General features: G+C 37.6%; 2 protein-coding genes across 5 annotated transcripts in view; one reads left to right on the top strand and one right to left on the bottom strand.

Moving 5' to 3' along the window:
• plb1 (phospholipase B1) overlaps positions 1-19,984 on the top strand; it is a 97,140-nt gene that overhangs the window by 26,231 nt on the left and 50,925 nt on the right. The gene's annotated exons all lie outside the window — the stretch shown is intronic.
• The window catches only part of kcnh1a (potassium voltage-gated channel, subfamily H (eag-related), member 1a), a 72,932-nt gene that overhangs the window by 26,086 nt on the left and 26,862 nt on the right, over positions 1-19,984 (bottom strand). For all 4 annotated transcript variants that reach the window (XM_048191314.1, XM_048191315.1, XM_048191316.1 and 1 more), the window contains 2 exons: positions 6,891-7,090; positions 2,546-2,798 (listed from right to left, as the gene is read on the bottom strand). In XM_048191314.1, coding sequence (XP_048047271.1) covers positions 2,546-2,798; positions 6,891-7,090 — 453 coding nt within the window. The remainder of the gene's footprint in view (positions 1-2,545; positions 2,799-6,890; positions 7,091-19,984) is intronic.

Genomic DNA, 19,984 nt, shown 5'->3' with positions numbered 1-19,984 from the left:
GCTATATACATCTATGGGTCACAAGGGGGGAAGGGGGGTTGATATTAAACTAAAGAAAATTATGAAATGATACCAGTATTTCTATATCGGCCAGCATGATTAAAAAAAAAAGTCTTATTTTGTATCAGAATATCAGATCTATGCATTAGGCTTCACAGTATCAACACATTTTATCAGATGTATTAATTAATTAAATTGACAAGGAAAAGAGAAAACTACTCACTACACTCAGTTTCTTTATTACTGACTAATTACTGGAATAATTACTTTGGAAAAATTGACAAGTAACCGAATAATGAAACTGAAACACTGGCCAATATACAGTGGAAGGTTTTGTGCCTATATCACTATAATATTCACTGATTTTACATTCCATCAGTTAACAAAGCAATAGCACAGCTGTTCATTAAAGCTTCTCTAAGCGATCCTGGGTGAAGTAACTTCCTGTTGACGTTCGAAGTGTTGTCAAACAAAACAGAGGCTAGCTAGACCCTCCCTCCTCCCCCTCCCCTCCGTGCTTCCTGAAACAGTCATGAACGCGCATTTAAAATCATTCTTGTCGGTTATTGGCTGGAGCATGTTTATTATGATTCGTGGTCCAGGCTGCACCAGTTTGTTTTTATTGCCGTTTTTGGAGCTTGTGGCGACTACAGAGACCGCGTTTTTTTACAGTGTGTTCAGGGGACAGGCAGCTAGCGGATAGTGAGGAGATGTTGCTGTATGAGACAAAAATTGTTTTGGCCTAAAAATGCGCGACATCACTTAGAGCACCTTTAAAATATTGCAATCCACACAACATAATGGGGAGACATATCAGAGTTCAAAAGAAGACAAATTTTTGGTGTGTGTCTCTCTTGCTCATCTGTGACCAGGACAGCAAGTTTTTGTGGTGTACTGAGAGCTATGCTATCCAGGGTAATGTCGGCATACCACCATGTTGGACGAACCACATCCAACAGGAGTAACTGTCGATGCAAGAGAAAGCTATCTGAAAAGGATATCGAGGTACTAACCTGGATTGTAACCAGAAAAACATAAAACCACAGCTGCACAGCACACTGAAGATTGAATGTGCACCTCGACTCTCCTGTTTCCACCAGAACTGTTCGTCGGGAGCTCCACATAGTCAATATTCATGGTCTGACTGCTATAGCCGAACCTTTGGTCACTCATGCCAATGCCAAATGTCAGTTTCATTGGTGCCAACAGTGCAAATCATGGGACGTGGACAATGAGAAACATGTACTGAGTCCATCTTCACTGTCTTTCCCACATCCATGGGAGTTACGGTGTGGAGAAGCCCCAAAGAGGCTTAACACCCAGACTGTTGCTGCCCAGAGTGAAGCACAGGGGTGGATCAGTGATCAGTGGTTTAGGCTGCAATATCATGGCATTCCTTACTGTGCTTGATGGGCGTCACTGCCAAGTACTACCGAACCATTCTGGAGGACCATGTGCACCTAATGGTTCAAACATTGTATCCTGAAGGGGGTGCCGTCAGCATGATAATGCACCAATTCACACAGCAAGACTTGTGAATGGTTTGATGAACATAAAAAAGTGAAGTTGAATATCTCCCATGGCCTGCACAGTCACCAGATCTAAATATTTTGAGCCACTTTGGGATATATTGGAGGAACAAGTCAGGATAAAATAGTGTGTTCATTAGCGTATTTATTATTTTTGCTCTGATATCAAAGTTGGTATATTTTGGTATCATGACTACTCAATTTCTATTTGTTTTTTGTCATTTGATTGAATGAATAAAATATTACAGAGCCAACATGAGAGAATGTTAGTGTTTACAGCATTATCTGTTTCACTAAGTATTTATTTAAAAACACAGGTGTTTAAAGTTTATGATGCTATAAATCTTCACAGTTCATTGTGCTGCAGAGAAAATGTTTTTGAACAAAAGACAAAAAAGTCTACAGCAAGCAGGCTGGAACACTTCCAACTCAATTATTGCCGGCAAAGGATGAGCTGATACTTATAGATGATCTTAAAAACATTTAAACTTTTGAACTTGCTTTTAAAATATAGTTTTATTGTTATTTTTGATCATCAGCTTAGGCCGTATTTTGCATTATGCTCACAATTTCAACTTTTTCCTGTTCATTTTATTTTATGATGTTCCCTGAATGTGGAAGAGAAAGAGATGAACACCTTGATCAAAGAGGATACGGGTTCATGATGTGGGAAGAAACAAAAGGGAGAAGGATAGCACAGTGTGGAGGAGTGGGTGTGACAGTCTGTGTCATATATATGATCACATAAAAGCTCTGTGGATGCAAATAATCCTTCCATAGGGAACTAAACCTAAGACAGACGGATTCTGTCTTCATCTCCATGAGTCTGTAGAAGAAATTTGTTTTGAACACTCTAACAGCATAATTCAGCCTTGCGAATGGTCGAAATCGAGTAGTCAAAAGTCATGATGTGCAAACTGCTAAAGATAATTATTGCACCTGTGCTAAAAATATATCAAAGAAAATAATATCCAAAATAAGTCCATATCCATACCTAGCACCTAATATTCTCTTACCCAGAATGGCGACAACCTCGTCGTCTTGGATGACCTCCAGTGACCCTGACACCACAAAACATAGGCTGTCCACACTCTCGCCCGCATGGTAGATTAGATCGCCTGGAGCACAGTGGATGGTCTGGAACTCCATGGCCAGGGCCCGCAAACAGCCGTCACTGGCCAAACGGAAAGCAGGATGTTCCTTAAAAACCTTCCTGTTCAGGTGCACACATATATCAGCACGCATGTCTTTGGGACAGATCTGCAAAACCTGCAATGAGAGAGAGAGAGAAATATCAGATTTATTTAGTTATTCTGCTGCAACTTCACTTGATTTACAGAGGCCATGTCATACTTTCATACAGTACATACAAATGGCAACAAGCAAGAGACTAGATTATAAACATTAATCATTTGTGTCTCTCTTTATATCAATATCTTTGTTGATATATATTCAACTGAAAGCTTTATCTCCTTGCTGCATACATAAAGTTAAATGAAATCTTTTAGAATGTCAAAATGAAATATCTAGTTCAGTCAAGAAACTCAGCACACTACCAGAGTTACCTCTGAAACCCTCTACCTCCCCCAGCTCCACCTGTTTCAACCTGCTACAGAATTCAAGTATGCCTATTCATGCAGCAGCATATCTTACATGCTCACATCTTTAGGGCTTTTCACACTTGAAATAGTTAACCCTGGGTCATTCTAAACCATTGGTAAACGGAATCCTGGGTTATCTTGCTTCACGTTTCACATGGTTCATAATTAATTGTCAATCCTGGGTCCTCATAAACTGACGTTTCACATTGTACATTCCTAAACCCTGGGTTAACGTTCTTATTTGCATATTTGTGGTGTCAGTGTCATTGATTGGATGAACGCAGCACACGACCTGTTTACATAGATCTACAGAATGGACATTTCAGACTATAAAGGTAAGAATGAAACAGTCTGTTTTTCACTCAAATTGTTGTGGTTTCTGTAAGCATTTGACATTTTTCCTGTCAAACGCTTAATTTACTGTTTATATACAACACGCAGTGTTTCTGTGACTGTCTAAAGCACATAAATATAAGTACCCGATTGGTTGTCTGTTGCAAAGCGTCTGGCTGTAATGTAACACCACATTGTTTCACACTACTGTTTCACACAGTTTGGCACCGCAAAGGGGTTAACACTTGGGTTTCATAACCCCGGGTAAAAATCGGTGCTAACCCCGCTTCTGAATTACAAGTGTGAAACGTTCCTTTACCCGGGGTTAAAGGTGGTGTTTAGAATGACGATAACCAGGGGTTAAGCACAGTGTGAATAGCCCTTATGTGTATCTAATGACAATAGCAATTCCATACTTGCTCTGCAGCAGCAGAGTGTGTAGCAGATGTAGTCCGCCAAGACCAAGTACACTGCCCTCCAAAAGTTTGGAAACGCCCTAGAAAAGTGGAGTTTTGGACAATATTGGCATGAATTCTTTTTAATTTGTGATAATTTTGCACTGATAAGGGACAACACAAACTACGAAAACATATTTTATTACATAAACAGTTTATACATAGAAAAAAACTCATCAAAATATCCACCATTAGCAGCTATCTGACCTAAACTGGGTCCTAATTGGTTCATTGTATTCTAAACTTAACTGGCAATCAATTGTTGAAGCTATTAAGGTGTGCTGACCCAAAAATCTTTTACAAACCTGGGCCAAGTTTAAACCAGTAACCAGGCATGTCACAGCTGGCATGTCTGACTTTGACATGTATATATTGGCATTATTATGTAATCAAAATGAAAATTATTATTGCTGGTCTTCAATGATAATGTCACCTTACTATTTGGACCAAAAAATGATAAGGATTTATGCTGATATCAAACCAAAACCACACTTTGCCAGGGGTGTTTCCAAACTTTTGGAGGGCAGTGTATATTAGCAAAGTCATATCCATTTACATGCTAAAACTATTATAAGAGCTGTTGACTGAAATGGATATATCCCAAATCTGATATGCAAAATGGCCAACACTCAAAAAAATGAATTGTTGGATTTACTTAAAAAAGAAGTGTCAAGTGTCAATTTACTTCACAATGTTATGTTTATTACATAAGGTGAACACATTTATTGACTTAAAGGTGTAGTATGTAGGATTTCTGTCCGCTAGAGGTCTATTCAAAACAAAGGCGTAGCTTGATGACACCAAGTTTGAGCGCAGAATCTTGGGACATGTGGTCTTCACCTCAACGGATGGTACAAAAGAATAGGGATAGGACTCGGGAAGAAATCATGTTCATGGATGCGATTATTAACATTACTGTAGTATGAAGCAGAGCAGGATTGAAGCTACCTCCACACAATCTTTTTTTTCCTCGTCTCAAAAAATATCTGTGTCCACACGAAACAACTGAAACGGCTCAAAATGATGTAGTATACATGCCAGCCCATTATGTGGCGCTGTAATTCTGTCACAGAAATGCACTTAAAGCAGCGAAGAAGACTTGGAGCATGCGCATAAACCTTGTGTGCTGAATACAAACTATATCCAAGCTTAGAAATAACGCTTTATTTTGGCTCAGTAGCTTCTGCAGCACGAATGCATTTAGAGTCTGCTATTGTTGTTGTTGGTGCTGTTTTGTGGTGTTAGCGCGTCTGACTAGGGTCGACACGTGGGGTGATGACATCATCGTTTCAGAAAATATACGGATTGCCCCGTCCACACGAAAACGCAAAGATGCCGTTTTCAAATTTTTCCACTCTGGGACCCGGTTTCAAAAAATTGTGTTTTCAACTTTCGAAAACGCCAGATCCCTGTGGGTGAAACCCCTATCCGATAAAAAATTTGTGCGTATTCACAGAAATGCGTCTCCGTGTGGACGGGGCCTGAGTGTTGTGGGAGCTGAACGAGGCCGCTGGAGCGATTGCGCAACACACGCCACACGAGCAGTGGAACTTTTATTATGACACAGTTGCTGGCGCCGCTTCCGCTTTTCCGGTCATGAGTATGAGGTAATGCAGCTCTGTTTATCATATTAGATACATTTGAGAGTGTTGAAAATTATGTTATAACGTTACTCTGTGCGTTCGCTCGGTGGCTGCTGTGAGACACTTGTTGCACACTGCAGTAAGCTAGATCGATTTTAGAATATTATATTAAATACTGGAAGGCTTGTGTTGATAAATGGCATGCAATGCATAATGGTAACCACAAAATTCAAAAACATTACAGAAACTCATCTAAATGTCCAACATAACATCTTTCACTTTACTGAAAACACATAAAATAACACTTTAATCCCTACATTTTCTCTCATGCTGTCCCTTGCAAAGCATGCTGGGAACTACGGATCCAATGCCCAGCCCATTAATTTGTGCGTTTCACTCAGCAATGTTAAATTGACTGAACAAACACTTAAGTAAAGCTGACAATACTCATTTTTAGTAGAAACAACTCAGTTAAATTACGTTTTTTAAGTAATGTGAACAAGGATGGTTTGAGTAAAACTAACATCAGTGAAAGTTCTTTTTTTTTTATGAAAAAACTAAAAAAAAAAAAAATCTTTAGAATTATTGTTATAATTTTTCTATTTTTATGAGCTGAGTTGTCAAGTAAAAAGTAGTTCAACTTTCAGCTGCTTTTGAATGCATTGCTTTCACTGGCCAAGGGCATGATTAAATGCATTCATTTTTATTGCTTTTTATATAAAAATGATATTAATTGTACTTAATTAACACATTAAATTGACAGCCCTAATTATTTTTATAACCACAGTCTCATGGCCAACCAAATTTATGTTTACTGCCATGCCAATGAAGCATACTGGGAGGCTGACACAGAGAGACAGAGGTACAGGACACGTGTGCCGGTGTGTATGTGTGCATTTGAGCGCATTAGTGTGTGATATGTCCCTGAGCTGCCATTCCCAGCAGCCCCTCACTTTTCCAGAGCATCTCCCTTTCTGCATGTGGTTGTCACAAAGACATGGAGGCTGGCTCTGGGGAGGACAGTGCAAGTCTATGTGTGATGAGACGGCTAAATCATGAGAGAGAGAGAGAGAGAGAGAGAGAGAGAGAGAGAGAGGAGACAGCTGGAGCATTCTGACAATGTCCACCCAACGGGAACATCATATCCACAGAGTCATGCTGTTTCCCTCCTGTGGTTTGAGTATAAACGACAGGACGAGTCTAAACACAGCATGAGAAAGCATCTTGCTAAAGAATCACACTAATGTTTAAAAATACTTAGCCAGACACACTCACACAAGACTGAGCAGAAGTGAATAACACACACGCACGACAGACAGGAGGGTGGCTGCTGCAGGGTGTGCGGAGTTGCATGCTGGCCAACTGAAGTTAGTCAAACAGGGTGTTCACCTTTTCAGTGTCAATACCGTGGGACATGGACCAGGTGGAGGCGATGTAATCCATAACCCTCTCGCTCAGGCCTTTGGGTACCTGGTACAGCTTGAGGAAGTCCCGCACGCTGTTAAGCATCTCGTGATAGCGGTTAGTGTTGGCATACATCTGCTGGAAGATAGTTGTCACATTACCGAATATGGTGGCATAAAGGAGAGCTATAAGAAAGAGAGAGAAAGGGAGAAATAAACTTTTTGGATTAAGTGACAACACAGAGGAGGCACAGAATTATTGAAATAAATCCCAAATATAATGGTAATTATATACATACGGTGGTCTTCAAATGCCTAAAACCACATCAAATATTAAAAATATTTCAACAAATAGAAAAAAAATAGATAGAAAATGAAAGAAGCCTCAAATACCCTATTTATTTAAACAGATATAGATACACTACCATTTTTTTTAAAGAAGTTAATATTTTTATTCAGCAAGGACATTAAATTGATCAAACGTGACAGAGGCTGTCACATAAAATTTCTGTTTCAAATGCTGTTTTTTTTTTTTTCTATTTATCAAAGAATCTATATAAAAACATTAAGCAGCACAACTGTGCTTTCACCATTTAAAATAATAAGAAATGTTTTGGAAACACCAAATCAGCATATAAGAATAATTTCTGAAGTATAATGTGACACCGAAGACTGGAGTAATGATGCTGAAAATATAGCTTTAAAATTAATATATTATATTAAAATATATTATAAATTACAATTATAAATAAATGCAATCTTTGTGAGCATAGGATGACTTCTGTCAATCATAAAAAAAAACTTAATGACCCCAAACATTTGAAAGGGTGTGTGTGTGTGTGTGTGTGTGTGTGTGTGTGTGTGTGTGTGTGTGTGTGTCTGCATCTGCTAGCATTGTGTAGTTAGCAGTTACAAAAGCTACATGGAAAAAAATATTATAGAAGTTACCAGCTTCAGAAGAGAGAGAGAGACAGTGATGATGATAAATGACAGAGTGAATTGTGAATGAGTGAAAGCACAGGACAGAAAGAAGAAAATTCAATAAAGGCTAGTGATTGTCTCTTTTAAACTGAATTAGTTGGCTTGTAATGGCTCTGCACACAGAAGGAAATCTAATTACGCATGTACGGACTCTAGGTGTATGTGTGTCTGTGTGAGTGTGAGTCTCCGCCTAAATACCTTCAGACAAGAATTATGAGCTGCCATTACTCTACACTCATGTCTGTCTCATAACCTCGGGAAACACTGCCATGATTTATTAAAGGTATGGTTCATATACAAATAAAAGTTCTGTCATCATTTACTCACCCTCATGTCATTCCAAACCTGTATGCTGTTATTTATTTTTGTGGAACACAGAGAGAATATTTGCACAGCTCTTTCTGTACAATGAAAGTTTGTAGTGAACATTTGTAGTGATTCATGCTCTACTATTATTCCAAATCTCTTGAAGTATCTTCTTAAAGTTTTGTGTGAGAAACAGAAACAAATTGGCATTATTTTTAGTCATAATCTTCTATTAAGCCGGAGTCAGTCTGATTTGTGAACTGGATCAACTGGCTCCAAAGAACTATTCATTCACATATCGGACCATTCTGGCTCTCGGGTTCAGCTCACTGACTCAATGATCCGCATATATTGACCGCTTTTAGCGTGTTTTTGTTGTTGTTTTTGACAGATGGTCACTATGTAACAAAAAGATCTTTGTGAAGGTTCTTAAAAATACTCCTTTTGTGTTCCACAGAAAAAAAATATGACATGAGGGTGAGTAAATGATGACTGAATGAGGAATTGTTTTATTTTTGGGTGAACTTTCTTGAATTAAAAAAGCTCAAATTTGATCAAACAATAATTTCTGCTATTTATCTCTTTAAAGTTGGCACAAAATGGAAATTGCAATAGTCTTTTCTTCCCTATTATGGCGTATATATAAGTAAAATGGCTTCTCAAACCATTTTGTCCATCATGACTTGATTGGATCATTGCTATTGCTGTCATCTCATGTGAGCCTGTCCCGTCCTTGTGCCGAGAAACGTCATCAGAGAAGAGATTTTGTTGCACAAGGGAGGGGAAGTTATTTTGATTAAAGATTATGAGGGCACATTAATAAAAAAAAAATGTGCACGGATAATTTATAATGATCATTTATAATAAACACCGTGACTTTAACTAGTCATTTATAATAATACTGTCATTTAAAGTTTCCAAACTACTGCAGATGTTGATGTTGAAAAAAGTTCAAGGCTTTTTATTACTTGTCAACTACACTGCTGCCATTTTTCTGGGACCCCAGCCATTATTATTAGAGTGTACGAGTCTTGTATGTGTGTGAAATCGGTGATGTACAGATATGCAGTGTGACAGTCTTTGCTGATCTGGGGACAGATTTGGCTCCAGGGTGACAAGAACGTGGAATGGAGCTGACAGCGACTTTCCAACTGAAAACTTGAGCACACACACACAGACACACACCCTACATGGTCTGACACGATACATAGGACACAGACACGTACAGATGTATCAATGTGCGAGGTCAGAGGGTGGGCGTTTGTTCACCCTGCAATCTCAAAGTTCAACTTTAACTGCTTTCACGGTTCAACATGAACTGTCCTGTCGAATCAAACGCACACACTCACTCACATCGGTTTTTAATTGCAGACATAGATGAATATTCATTAACAAATGAACAAATAAGTGAGCCAGGCAGCTCATTACACACCCTCGCTTTACATCATGCTTTTTAATGGTGTGAGTGTGACTGAGAGAGTGTTGGTATTTCTTGAGTGTTTTGATCTTTGAAATTGCATGGATTGCCTAGGCAGCTCTTGACTGAATGATGTGATATAAACACATGGTTATTTTTCATATCATGTGTTTAAATTGTTCTGGTGTTTTCAAATGTGCTGTCAAGTTGATATTTATAAAATATTAAATTTACTTTATGGGCCCTATCATACACCCAGCGCAATGCGACGCCAAGCGCACCACAAGTGTTTTTTGCTATAGTTTCAGCCCGAAAAGTTATCATTTTCACGTCCAGCTCCACGTTGTTCAATAGCAAATGCACTCGCGCCTATATGTTCGCCCATGGGCGTGCTGTTCTGAAAACGGGGTGTGTTAAGGCGCATTGTTGGCGCATTGCTATTTTGAGGCAACTGAAAACGAATGCGCCATTGACCAGCAAAAACCTGATCTAAAGTAAATAGCGCAGAATTTATTTATTTGTTATTTTAAGGGCGCGTTAGTAATATGTGCAGCAGCACACAAACATGCCGAATATTTAAAAAAAAAGGATTACAATGTAAAATATTTTTATTGTGTACATAAAGATAAAAATGCCTACATGTCATAATGGATAGTCATTGCATGTATCGGAATTACCTATTTGTAGTAATGACGAAGGAAATTGGCAGGGTTGAGGGTGTCTATATTGCGCCATGTAAATAGCAATCTGCCATGGTGCAAGCGCACCTGTCTTTTAAAGGGAATGGGAGACTCTGATTGGTTTATTGCACATTACGCCCAAAATTAAGGGCGTTTTCACACCTATGAATCATTTGTTTTGTTCTGAAACAGGGACTAAATTTGTTAGTTTTCATTTTTTAATTTGTTTGCTTTCACACGGCAACATTTCAAACCAAAATATGTTTATGCAAGTCATATGCGAGTACAACTGTCCTCTTATTGGTCAGAGTTTTCTCTGTCAAGTTAGCTCCATGAGCTTATTGTGGCTTTATTAACTGTCGAGACACATGCAAACACTATACAAATGTAGCCGTCATTCCCACTATTAAATTATATACTACATTTGTATTAAAGGTGCCCTCGAATGAAAAATTGAATTTATCTTGGCATAGTTAAATAACAAGAGTTCAGTACATGGAAATGACATACAGTGAGTCTCAAACTCCATTATTTCCTCCTTCTTGTGTAAATCTCATTTGTTTAAAAGACCTCCGAAGAACAGGTGAATCTCAACATAACACCGACTGTTACGTAACAGTTGGGGTGTACGCCCCCAATATTTGCATATGCCAGCCCATGTTCCCAACATTATGAAAGGCATTAGACAAGGGCAGCCAGTATTAACGTCTGGATGTGTACAGCTGAATCATCAGACTAGGTAAGCAAGCAAGAACAATAGCGAAAAATGGCAGATGGAGCAATAATAACTGACATGATCCATGATATCATGATATTTTTAGTGATATTTGTAAATTGTCCTTCTAAGTGTTTCGTTAGCATGTTGCTAATGTACTGTTAAATGTGGTTAAAGTTACCATCGTTTCTTACTGTATTCACGGAGACAAGAGCCGTCGCTATTTTCATTTTTAAACACTTGCAGTCTGTATAATGCATAAACACAACTTCATTCTTTATAAATCTCTCCAACAGTGTAGCATTAGCCGTTAGCCACGGAGCACAGCCTCAAATTCATTCAGAATCAAATGTAAACAATATAACAGTATACAATACTCACATAATCCGCCGCATACATGCCGCGTGCATGCCGCATGCATGACGAACACTTTGTAAAGATCCATTTGAGGGTTATATTAGCTGTGTAAACTTTGTTTAGGCACTGTTTAAGGCAAGCGCGAGCTCCGTGGGCGGAGAGCACGAGATCAGGGTGTCCGCGGGGTTGTAAAAGGTAGTAAAAGGTTGTAAATGAAATTAGCCTAAAATTAAGGGCATTCAAAAGTATTAAAAAGTAATAAACGTCATCTGACGAGGTATTAAATTTTCGAGCCCAATTTTTTTTAGATACATTTTCAATTTGTGTTAAGTGCAGGCCTTTCTTCTAAAATTTGCATGGATTTAATTATATGTTGAGAGTAGGACCTGACTGGGATGCGCGTACGTAGCGAGCAGCTTCCCATATCAGTGTTCTGCGCTACGGCTGCATCAGCGACCTCAACCTCGACTGCTCTTCCGATGCAAACCACTGCCAGCAGTAGTCCTAGCAGCATCGTCAACAGGTGCGTGACAGACGTCAGACATCAGTAGAGGTTGTATAGGGAAGTGTGATTGCAGAGAAGGCAGTGTTTCCCATACATTAAATAGACTGCGGCCCGCCACATTCTAATTTGTCCCACCACAGTCTCAAAATGAAACGAAATTATATTTAAATAACGTCTGATTAATTGCACTCTTTTATACGGCAAAAGTGGGAGTAACGTTAATACAGCTAAAGAAATAGACTAGCCCCAATTAAGTTTTCGTGCGCTATCCGCTTAAGTCGTGACGTAAGGAACGCCGTTTCCGGGTCCAAGCCTCGACTCATTTCACTTGAGAATGCCATCGACGGCCGTTTATGAGCGCTATTTATTCATATTAAACATCATTTTGAAAAGTTAAACATTTTAAATACTTACAGTCTACACAACAGTGTCCGTGCTCACAGCGTCACAGACATTAATATTTTAACGATTTATAAAAGATGAATAATTGTCTGGCCATCTGGAATTTTGGTATGGAGATAAAGATTATGATTATAATTTTTTTGTAGTATTACAACACATCATGTGTGTATATTAGCACCATTTGCTGTTTTCTTGTGGTATGAGATAGAGCGTTAGGACCCGGAAGCGCTGCCGCGTGACGTCAGACTTAACAACCGAATATTCACAGTCATCTGAAGGCATTGCATAGCTTCATGTGAGGGACAGAAGAATATGTACATCGTTAACTTTTAAGTTCACGTAAACTAGTCTTCCCTCCGCTGCAGCTGTCAATCATTCTCTGTTTAGCACTCAAGCAGCGCGTCGCGTTCAGTAACGACAGTCAGCACGGTAAAACTCTCCAATATGATATATTCCGATTATTATTATAATACTTGATATGTAGATAAAGGACTGTGGATTGGCATAAACTAACTTGATCTTGCTGGAGTTGACTGCTGTTTCTAAAAGATGTCATCAACTGTTAGATGCAGATATACACAGGGATTCTCTTTGTGCTGTGAACATTTATAATGCGCAGCGCAACTGCGCCCTGTGACTCCATATTGCTTCAAGCACATCATTCTGCACCAGGGATGCGCATTAGCGGTTTTTGCTGCTGGTTTTTTTTTTTATCATCATGGTTTTGCGAACTGAAAGATTATTAATAGCCTATTTTGTTCTGTTGTATCTATAGCTTGTTGCTCCACTAAAAAGCTGCACAATACATTTAAAATAAACGTCTTTTAATCCTACATTAATATAAATACATATAATTCTATACATATAAATATAAATCTAATCTATTTTTTTTTCTTCATTTTATAAGAATACAAATAGTAATTTTAAACTTTTTGTTAACATTTGGATTTTATAAAATTACTGTTCAAAGTTTTTTTTTCAAGAATTAGGCTGGCATACTTTTTGCTGCTGAATTATATACACACCTAGTTTATTCATTTATTTATTGGTTAGCTTATGATTATATATTTTTATTCATTTGTTGTTTTCTGGATTGTCAAAGAGTGACCATTAGTTGCACAAATACATATGTATACCCAGGTGAAAAAAAAGTACATTTCTATAATATACTTAAAGTGCTCTATGTTCGTACACTAATTTTGTTCTTAATATACTAAAAATTCCTCTTTAGTACTTCTTAAGATCATCTTAAGAACATCTAAGTGTACTCAACTGTGCTATTTTGAGAGAGCATGAAATATGAACTAAAATTTGCTTTTAATATACTATCTCTGTATTTAAAAATGTATTTAGATACTACTTTCAGTACATTTGAAAAATAGAGCACTTTAAGTACATTATAGAAATGTACTTTTTTCACCTGGGTAGATACAGGCCCCCACTAATAAATTAATTCAACAAAGGTAACCTCTTTTGCTACATATTTTTAATGGTTTAAATGTGTACTCTACATGTTTGACCACATATGAACTATCATTTAGTCTACTATATGTTGTGTACTACACTATATGTTGTGTACTTTTAGAGCACAAAATTGTTTACAAGAGAACAAATTTCTTCATTGATCTAGTCACTTAATTTTGCTCAAAGAATGCACTAGATTTATGCATTTAAATTAAAAATGTACAAAATTTTCCTCTGGGGGGGGCATGCCCCTGGACCCCCAGGAACTGATGCCCACCCATTACAGTCTCACAAAATCCTGTGGGAAACACTGGATTGATGTATGGCACATAGTTAACGAGATATTCTGCACTTTATTAATAAGGCACTTTATTCTACTAAGGGCCAAATGAGTAGACATGCCAATGACTGGTCAACATAGGCCCAATGTTACAGGCAGTGAAATCTATCTCATACTTATATAATTACAGTGTAAAGTTGCACTTTATTATTATCTGGTTGGATAATACTTGGAAAAAAAAAAACTTGGAAATTTGGTTCAAATTTTGATGCGTAGCTGTTCATTCAAATGTCCAACATTGTTATGCAATTGTTACTTTTTGACATTGATTAAAAACTATGGACAAAGGCCCATTGTGACGTCTTGATTAATCCCTCTGCTTTACTTAAATGTATCAGCTTAATTTATTTTAATAACACCTGTGCTTACTTCACGGCACACCTCTTTTTTAGATTGCTTACACATCAGACTTACTGACTAATGATCTATGAAGATGTCGTCTCCTTCCTCTTCTGTCTTTATTTCTATTCTTATATCTGTGGGCAGTTTTTGAGTTCAGTGTTGATGTTAAGTTATAATGACCTCGTTACATTGTGATGCAATATGTTATTCCATTTGGAAAGATATTTAATTTACGCCACTACCGTTGCAGCTTGAAGTCACGCTGGTATTAAAAAATATTTTGAAGGTATTAAAAAAGGTAGTAAAAGGTATTAAATTCAACTTAAGAAGTTCTGTATATACCCTGGAGATTTAAAGGGGCCGCACAGCATAAATCGGCTCATATTTAATGATGCCCCAAAATAGGCAGTTAAAAAAATTAATTAAAAAAAATCTATGGGGTATTGTGAGCTGAAACTTCACAGACACATTCAGGGGACACCTTAGACTTATATTACATCTTGTAAAAAAACATTCGATGGCACCTTTAATACTGCTGCAAATTCAAACGCACTTTCTCTGGATCTCCCAGCGCTGTATAGTGTCAAGATACGCAAGCACTAGCCTATATGAATGCTATATTGCAAGAAGAGCTGGAAATAAGGTAGCATTCTTGCCTGAAGAAGCGCAATTACACAACATTTTAAGATGAAGAGGCGCTCTTACAGTAACTGAGCTCACTCACAGAATCAGACACTGCTGCTTTTTATATAACACATTTCCCGTTATGAATATTGATATCATTTGGTTTGGTGGTCCGTTGGGTCAGCTTGCTTTCACATCTCAAGCGAATCGCTCTAGAGTTCATTTGCTCCGCTCCATCGGGCTGAAACCACCCCGTTCAGGCGGTCTCGGAGCGGTTGTTTTGGTGCGGATCTGAGCACGATTGTTGTGTTCACATATGCCTAAATGAAACGAACAAAGGGAGAAAATGCACCAGGTTCGAAAACAAACACTAAGGTGTGAAAGCACCCTAACGCTGCATTCACACGGGGTGTCAGCGTCAACGCTTAACGGAGGGTGTGTCTGAAGCTTGTGTTGACGCGACCGTTATAGTAATAACAGCCAATCACATTACTTTCCGGTGTTGTATGAACGCAATTGGCTAGCGACTGCTCTATAGGATTTGCATAGGACGATCTGATTGGATGACGCAACTTCAACTTCTGCTGCTTGCAACATGAGTGAAGCGACGCGACACGACGGAACCCACAATTCAGTTCGGCAACGCATGACATCACCCATTCAAAGTAAATTAGAAGCATTATTGCCGGCGCCCCGTGTGAATGCAGCGTTAGAGACTATAGCCTTTTGGACCATGCACCGGACACATTTTTTCCGTCGTTAAACTAGCAAAAGTGGATTCGGACACCTACGCCATGCGCTTCAGACCATGTGCTTAGATTGTTAAAATAGTGCCCTATTTGTTAACTTTATCTTTAACAGAGAAATTTCAACTGAGAATAACAGTCAGTGAGTTGAACTCAAGAACCAGATCAGTCCAATTCATGAATATCTGAATCATTCAAACCTGTTTTTGAACTGAATCAAAGGCATGGCTACTTATGTAATACACTCTCATCAATATGGAAATCAGTTCTGCAGTGGATTTTTTAGTGAACAATTAACTAAAATTTAGTCGTTTCGTCAAGCAAAGACTTGGACAGATGTCATGTGGAGTTCTTTTATGATGTTTCATTGTCATTTTAAAGCTTGACAGCCCCAGTCTTTATTCACATTCATTGTTTTAAAAAAAGAATGATATAATAAATGATAACAGAATTTTCATTTTTGAGTGTACTCTCCCTTTGAGGTTTTCAGTGCAGAGCGAAAAAAAAGAAAAGAAATTTGTCTTTTTACTGTCTATTATCTTGTGCAGCTCTCATGACAGTAAGGTCACTTTTTAACATTACTCTTAAAAGTAGATATTTTTCATAATATCTTTCACTATGACAGATCAAAATATGATTGAATAGGTCACTGGTTTCCAACCCTGGTCCTGGAAGACCCCCAACAGTACACATTTTGGATGTCTCTCTAGTCTGACACAACAATTTCAGGTCTTAAAGCCTCTATTAATGAGCTGATGGGTTGAATCAGGTGTGTTTGATTAGGGAGACATGCAAAATGTGCAGAGTTGGACCACTAGAATAGGATACTGATCACTAAAACTATGACTGACATATTAAAATCCCTCAATCCACTTTCTGCCTCCTCTCTCTTTCACACTCTCATTTGCTGTTCCCCTTAGCACAGCTAAAGCTGAGGTTTCATGAATTTAACATCTTTTCTAAAAATAGTCACATTCGGGTTATTCTGTTCCTTCTGAAGTACACAACAACTCAAACCAGGAAACAGCATAAAGAGCATGTGATTTAGAGTGGAAACAATGGCACAGAACCACATTAATCTTACTTGCCTTCATAAAGCAGTCTTAAATCCATCAAACAATCTGTGTTTGTGCTCGTGGGCTTTCTGTGTGCTCTGTTTAAAACATGCAAGCACACAAGTGCAAGTCATTAGAAAAAGAGCAAAAATCAGCACTAAACCCCAGGGGGACTGTCATGTGACTGTACTGTAAAGCAGGACTCGTTAGCAGAAACTTATATATTTTTCACAAAGTTTTGCAGCCCTGATGTTTTTCCACCTGCTCCGTTCATTAGAAAAGTGATGCGGCAATTGTCTTGGCATGACATATTCATAACACTGTTTCGGTAAAAGACGAAACATCTTGCAGTCTGCTCGAGCTGGGCTGCTGCCAGATATGGAGAGAGAGAGGGGTAGTGGTAGAGCGAAGAAAAACATGGGGTGGAGGAGATAAGCCTGTGTTAGTGTAATTTGATTAGAGCAGATGATTAATTGTACTGCCAGCATTATACTTGGGCTCTTCCCTCCATCGCTCCCCCTCTCTTTCTCTTTATCACTCATTTGCTTTGACTACACAATATACAGTATAGCTTTGTTTCAAATCAATGCAAATAGTGAATACTTAATACTGACAGTAACAAACAAAAAAAAATTATATTCAAGTAAATCATATTCAAAATCTAAAATTTATGATCTCTCAGATAACTAGATGTGCATTTTCTGAAGAAAATGTTCATAATATGTTTTTGTAGCGTTGAGCATTGTATCCAATCACAGAAACGTTTGTTGAGTGCGTGAACGCAATGGCCAATCAGAGCCGTTTAAGTGAGTCAGAATCTTAAAGGATTAGTTCACTTTCAAATGAAAATGATCCCAAGCTTTACTCACCCTCAAGCCATCCTAGGTGTATATGACTTTCTTCTTTCTAATGAACACATTCTGATATATTTTAAAAAACATCCTGACGCATCCGAGCTTTATAATGGCAGTGAACAGGGGTCACGAGTATGAGCTGAAGAAAGTGCTTCCATCCACATCCATCCATCATAAACATACTCCAAATGGCTCTGGGGGGTTAATAAAGGCCTTCTGAAGCGAAGCTATGCATTTGTGTAAAAAAATATCCATATTTAACAAGTTATGAAGTAAAATATCTAGCTTCTGCCAGAACGCCTTACGTATTCAAGTTATGAAGAAAGTATAAACTGCCGTTGCTTCAGTTAAGCTTTTTCCCTAAGTTGAATAGGGAAGGCGTAGGACGTAGTGTAAGCTTTTTGAACTGCAAGAGTTTTACACTTTCTTCGTACGTTGAATACGGAAAGTGGTCTGACAGAAGCTAGATATTTTACTTCATAACTTGTTAAATATGGATATATTTTTTTACACAGTATAGATAGATTTTTAGATTATAACAGGAGCTTTCACTCAGTTAGTGAGCTTGTGCCGTGGCTGACCTTAAAGCAATGGTTAGCGATCTCTAGAAGACATGCCGTTAGTTCCTAGTTCCTTTTCTTCTTTATATTATGAATTTGTGGACTAAAGGTGTAAAGAGCGCCCTCCGGCTGCAAGTATGAATTAAAAACACAGTATCCAGCACTCATAGTGATGACAATAAATATTATTTCTCAGTATAGAAAATTGACATAAATATATGAGAATCCATCAATATTTCTCCAAATGTGCATGCTTTTAAGCTAAAAGCCTATATGAAATGCCATAGAGGTAACATAATTGTTCAGACACTTTGCACCACAGAAATACATTTTATTTTAAAGAATATAATAGAATACCATTATTTTAAATTGTAATAATATTTCACAGTATTGCTGTTTATGATGAGCTGAGACATTATTACAGAGGGTTTTTTTCACAGCCTACCTGACTGATAGGCCTCATTAATATGCAAGTCATTTTAGATCATTACTATGTGATTCTTTTGTCTTCTCAGGTGTAAATGGCCCATTATTCATGCAGATTCACGCCCCCACGCATACTGTGTTTCTTGACAAAAAGTGTCTTACAAAAACTAAATCAATATATTGTTTTATATGAAGGAGTAGGCGGCATAATTTTTACATAATTCTGAAGCAAAAACTCTAGTCTACAACCTCCAATACCCAAAAGTCTTGTGAACATAGATTTAATATACTTTTTTTGGCCTTATTTCAGTGACTTAAGTTTTTGTTTTTTCAATAACCACACATAAACATTATTCCTTCAAAAATACAAACATGTACATACATGTTCCTCACATATTATTGTAGCCTAGTTTGTGCTGAATACAGTGTAATGACACTTTTGTCATTTATATGTTTATGAACAACTGAAAAAAGCACAAATGTCAGGGCATGTCAAAACTTCTCCAAGCCCCAAATCAGCCTCAGACTCCAGAGGGTTAAGCTTCACTGATTATAAAGGAAGCACTCTTGCTCAGATTCTGTATATAATTAATTTAATATTTTTATCGTCAAATAGTTAAATAACTATTAAATGAAAATAGTTACAATACTTTTTGCTACGGTACCGAAATTGGCACTGAGAACCAATTTTACTGGTATTGGTACCAACTTTTGGTACCGTGACAACTCTAGATACATCGTTCCCTGATCATGACAACCAGCACATGTTATATTTTCAGTCATGTGCACAGTGCACACAATTATTAACATTAATGCAACATTGTTTTTGCAATGTAAAGTTAGCGATGACTAAATAGATAAGATAGAATCAGATAATAGAAAAGACTGATCACGATTGAGTAGAATTCTGTATGCAAATATTATGATCACAAACACGTTCAGTTACATTTTGAGTGCTGAACATTCTGCAAGTCAAAGGGAGATTTTCAAACGTATATCTATAATTTATATAAAGTACAAAATACAAAAATAACGTAGAAATTATCTACAAAGGAAAGTTTGAACAGAGGCTGTATAAGTTATTGGAAAACTGCAATTTATATTACAAAACTATATTAAATCTCTAAAATTCAGATTTAATATTCATCTATTCCGCACTGATGTAAATATATTTATCATTCATCACTAATTCAATAGAAATCATCTCACAAATGAAACCCAACAATTCAGCCCTAATACTGACCCCTAAAAAATTCAGATCTCTCTCGTATTCTAATCAGCCATAACTAATGCATCCTTGCCATGA

The sequence above is a fragment of the Megalobrama amblycephala genome, linkage group LG5 (genome assembly GCF_018812025.1).
Source record: "Megalobrama amblycephala isolate DHTTF-2021 linkage group LG5, ASM1881202v1, whole genome shotgun sequence".
In the NCBI taxonomy this organism is placed as follows: domain Eukaryota; kingdom Metazoa; phylum Chordata; class Actinopteri; order Cypriniformes; family Xenocyprididae; genus Megalobrama; species Megalobrama amblycephala.
This window is presented reverse-complemented; position numbering and strand designations above follow the sequence as displayed.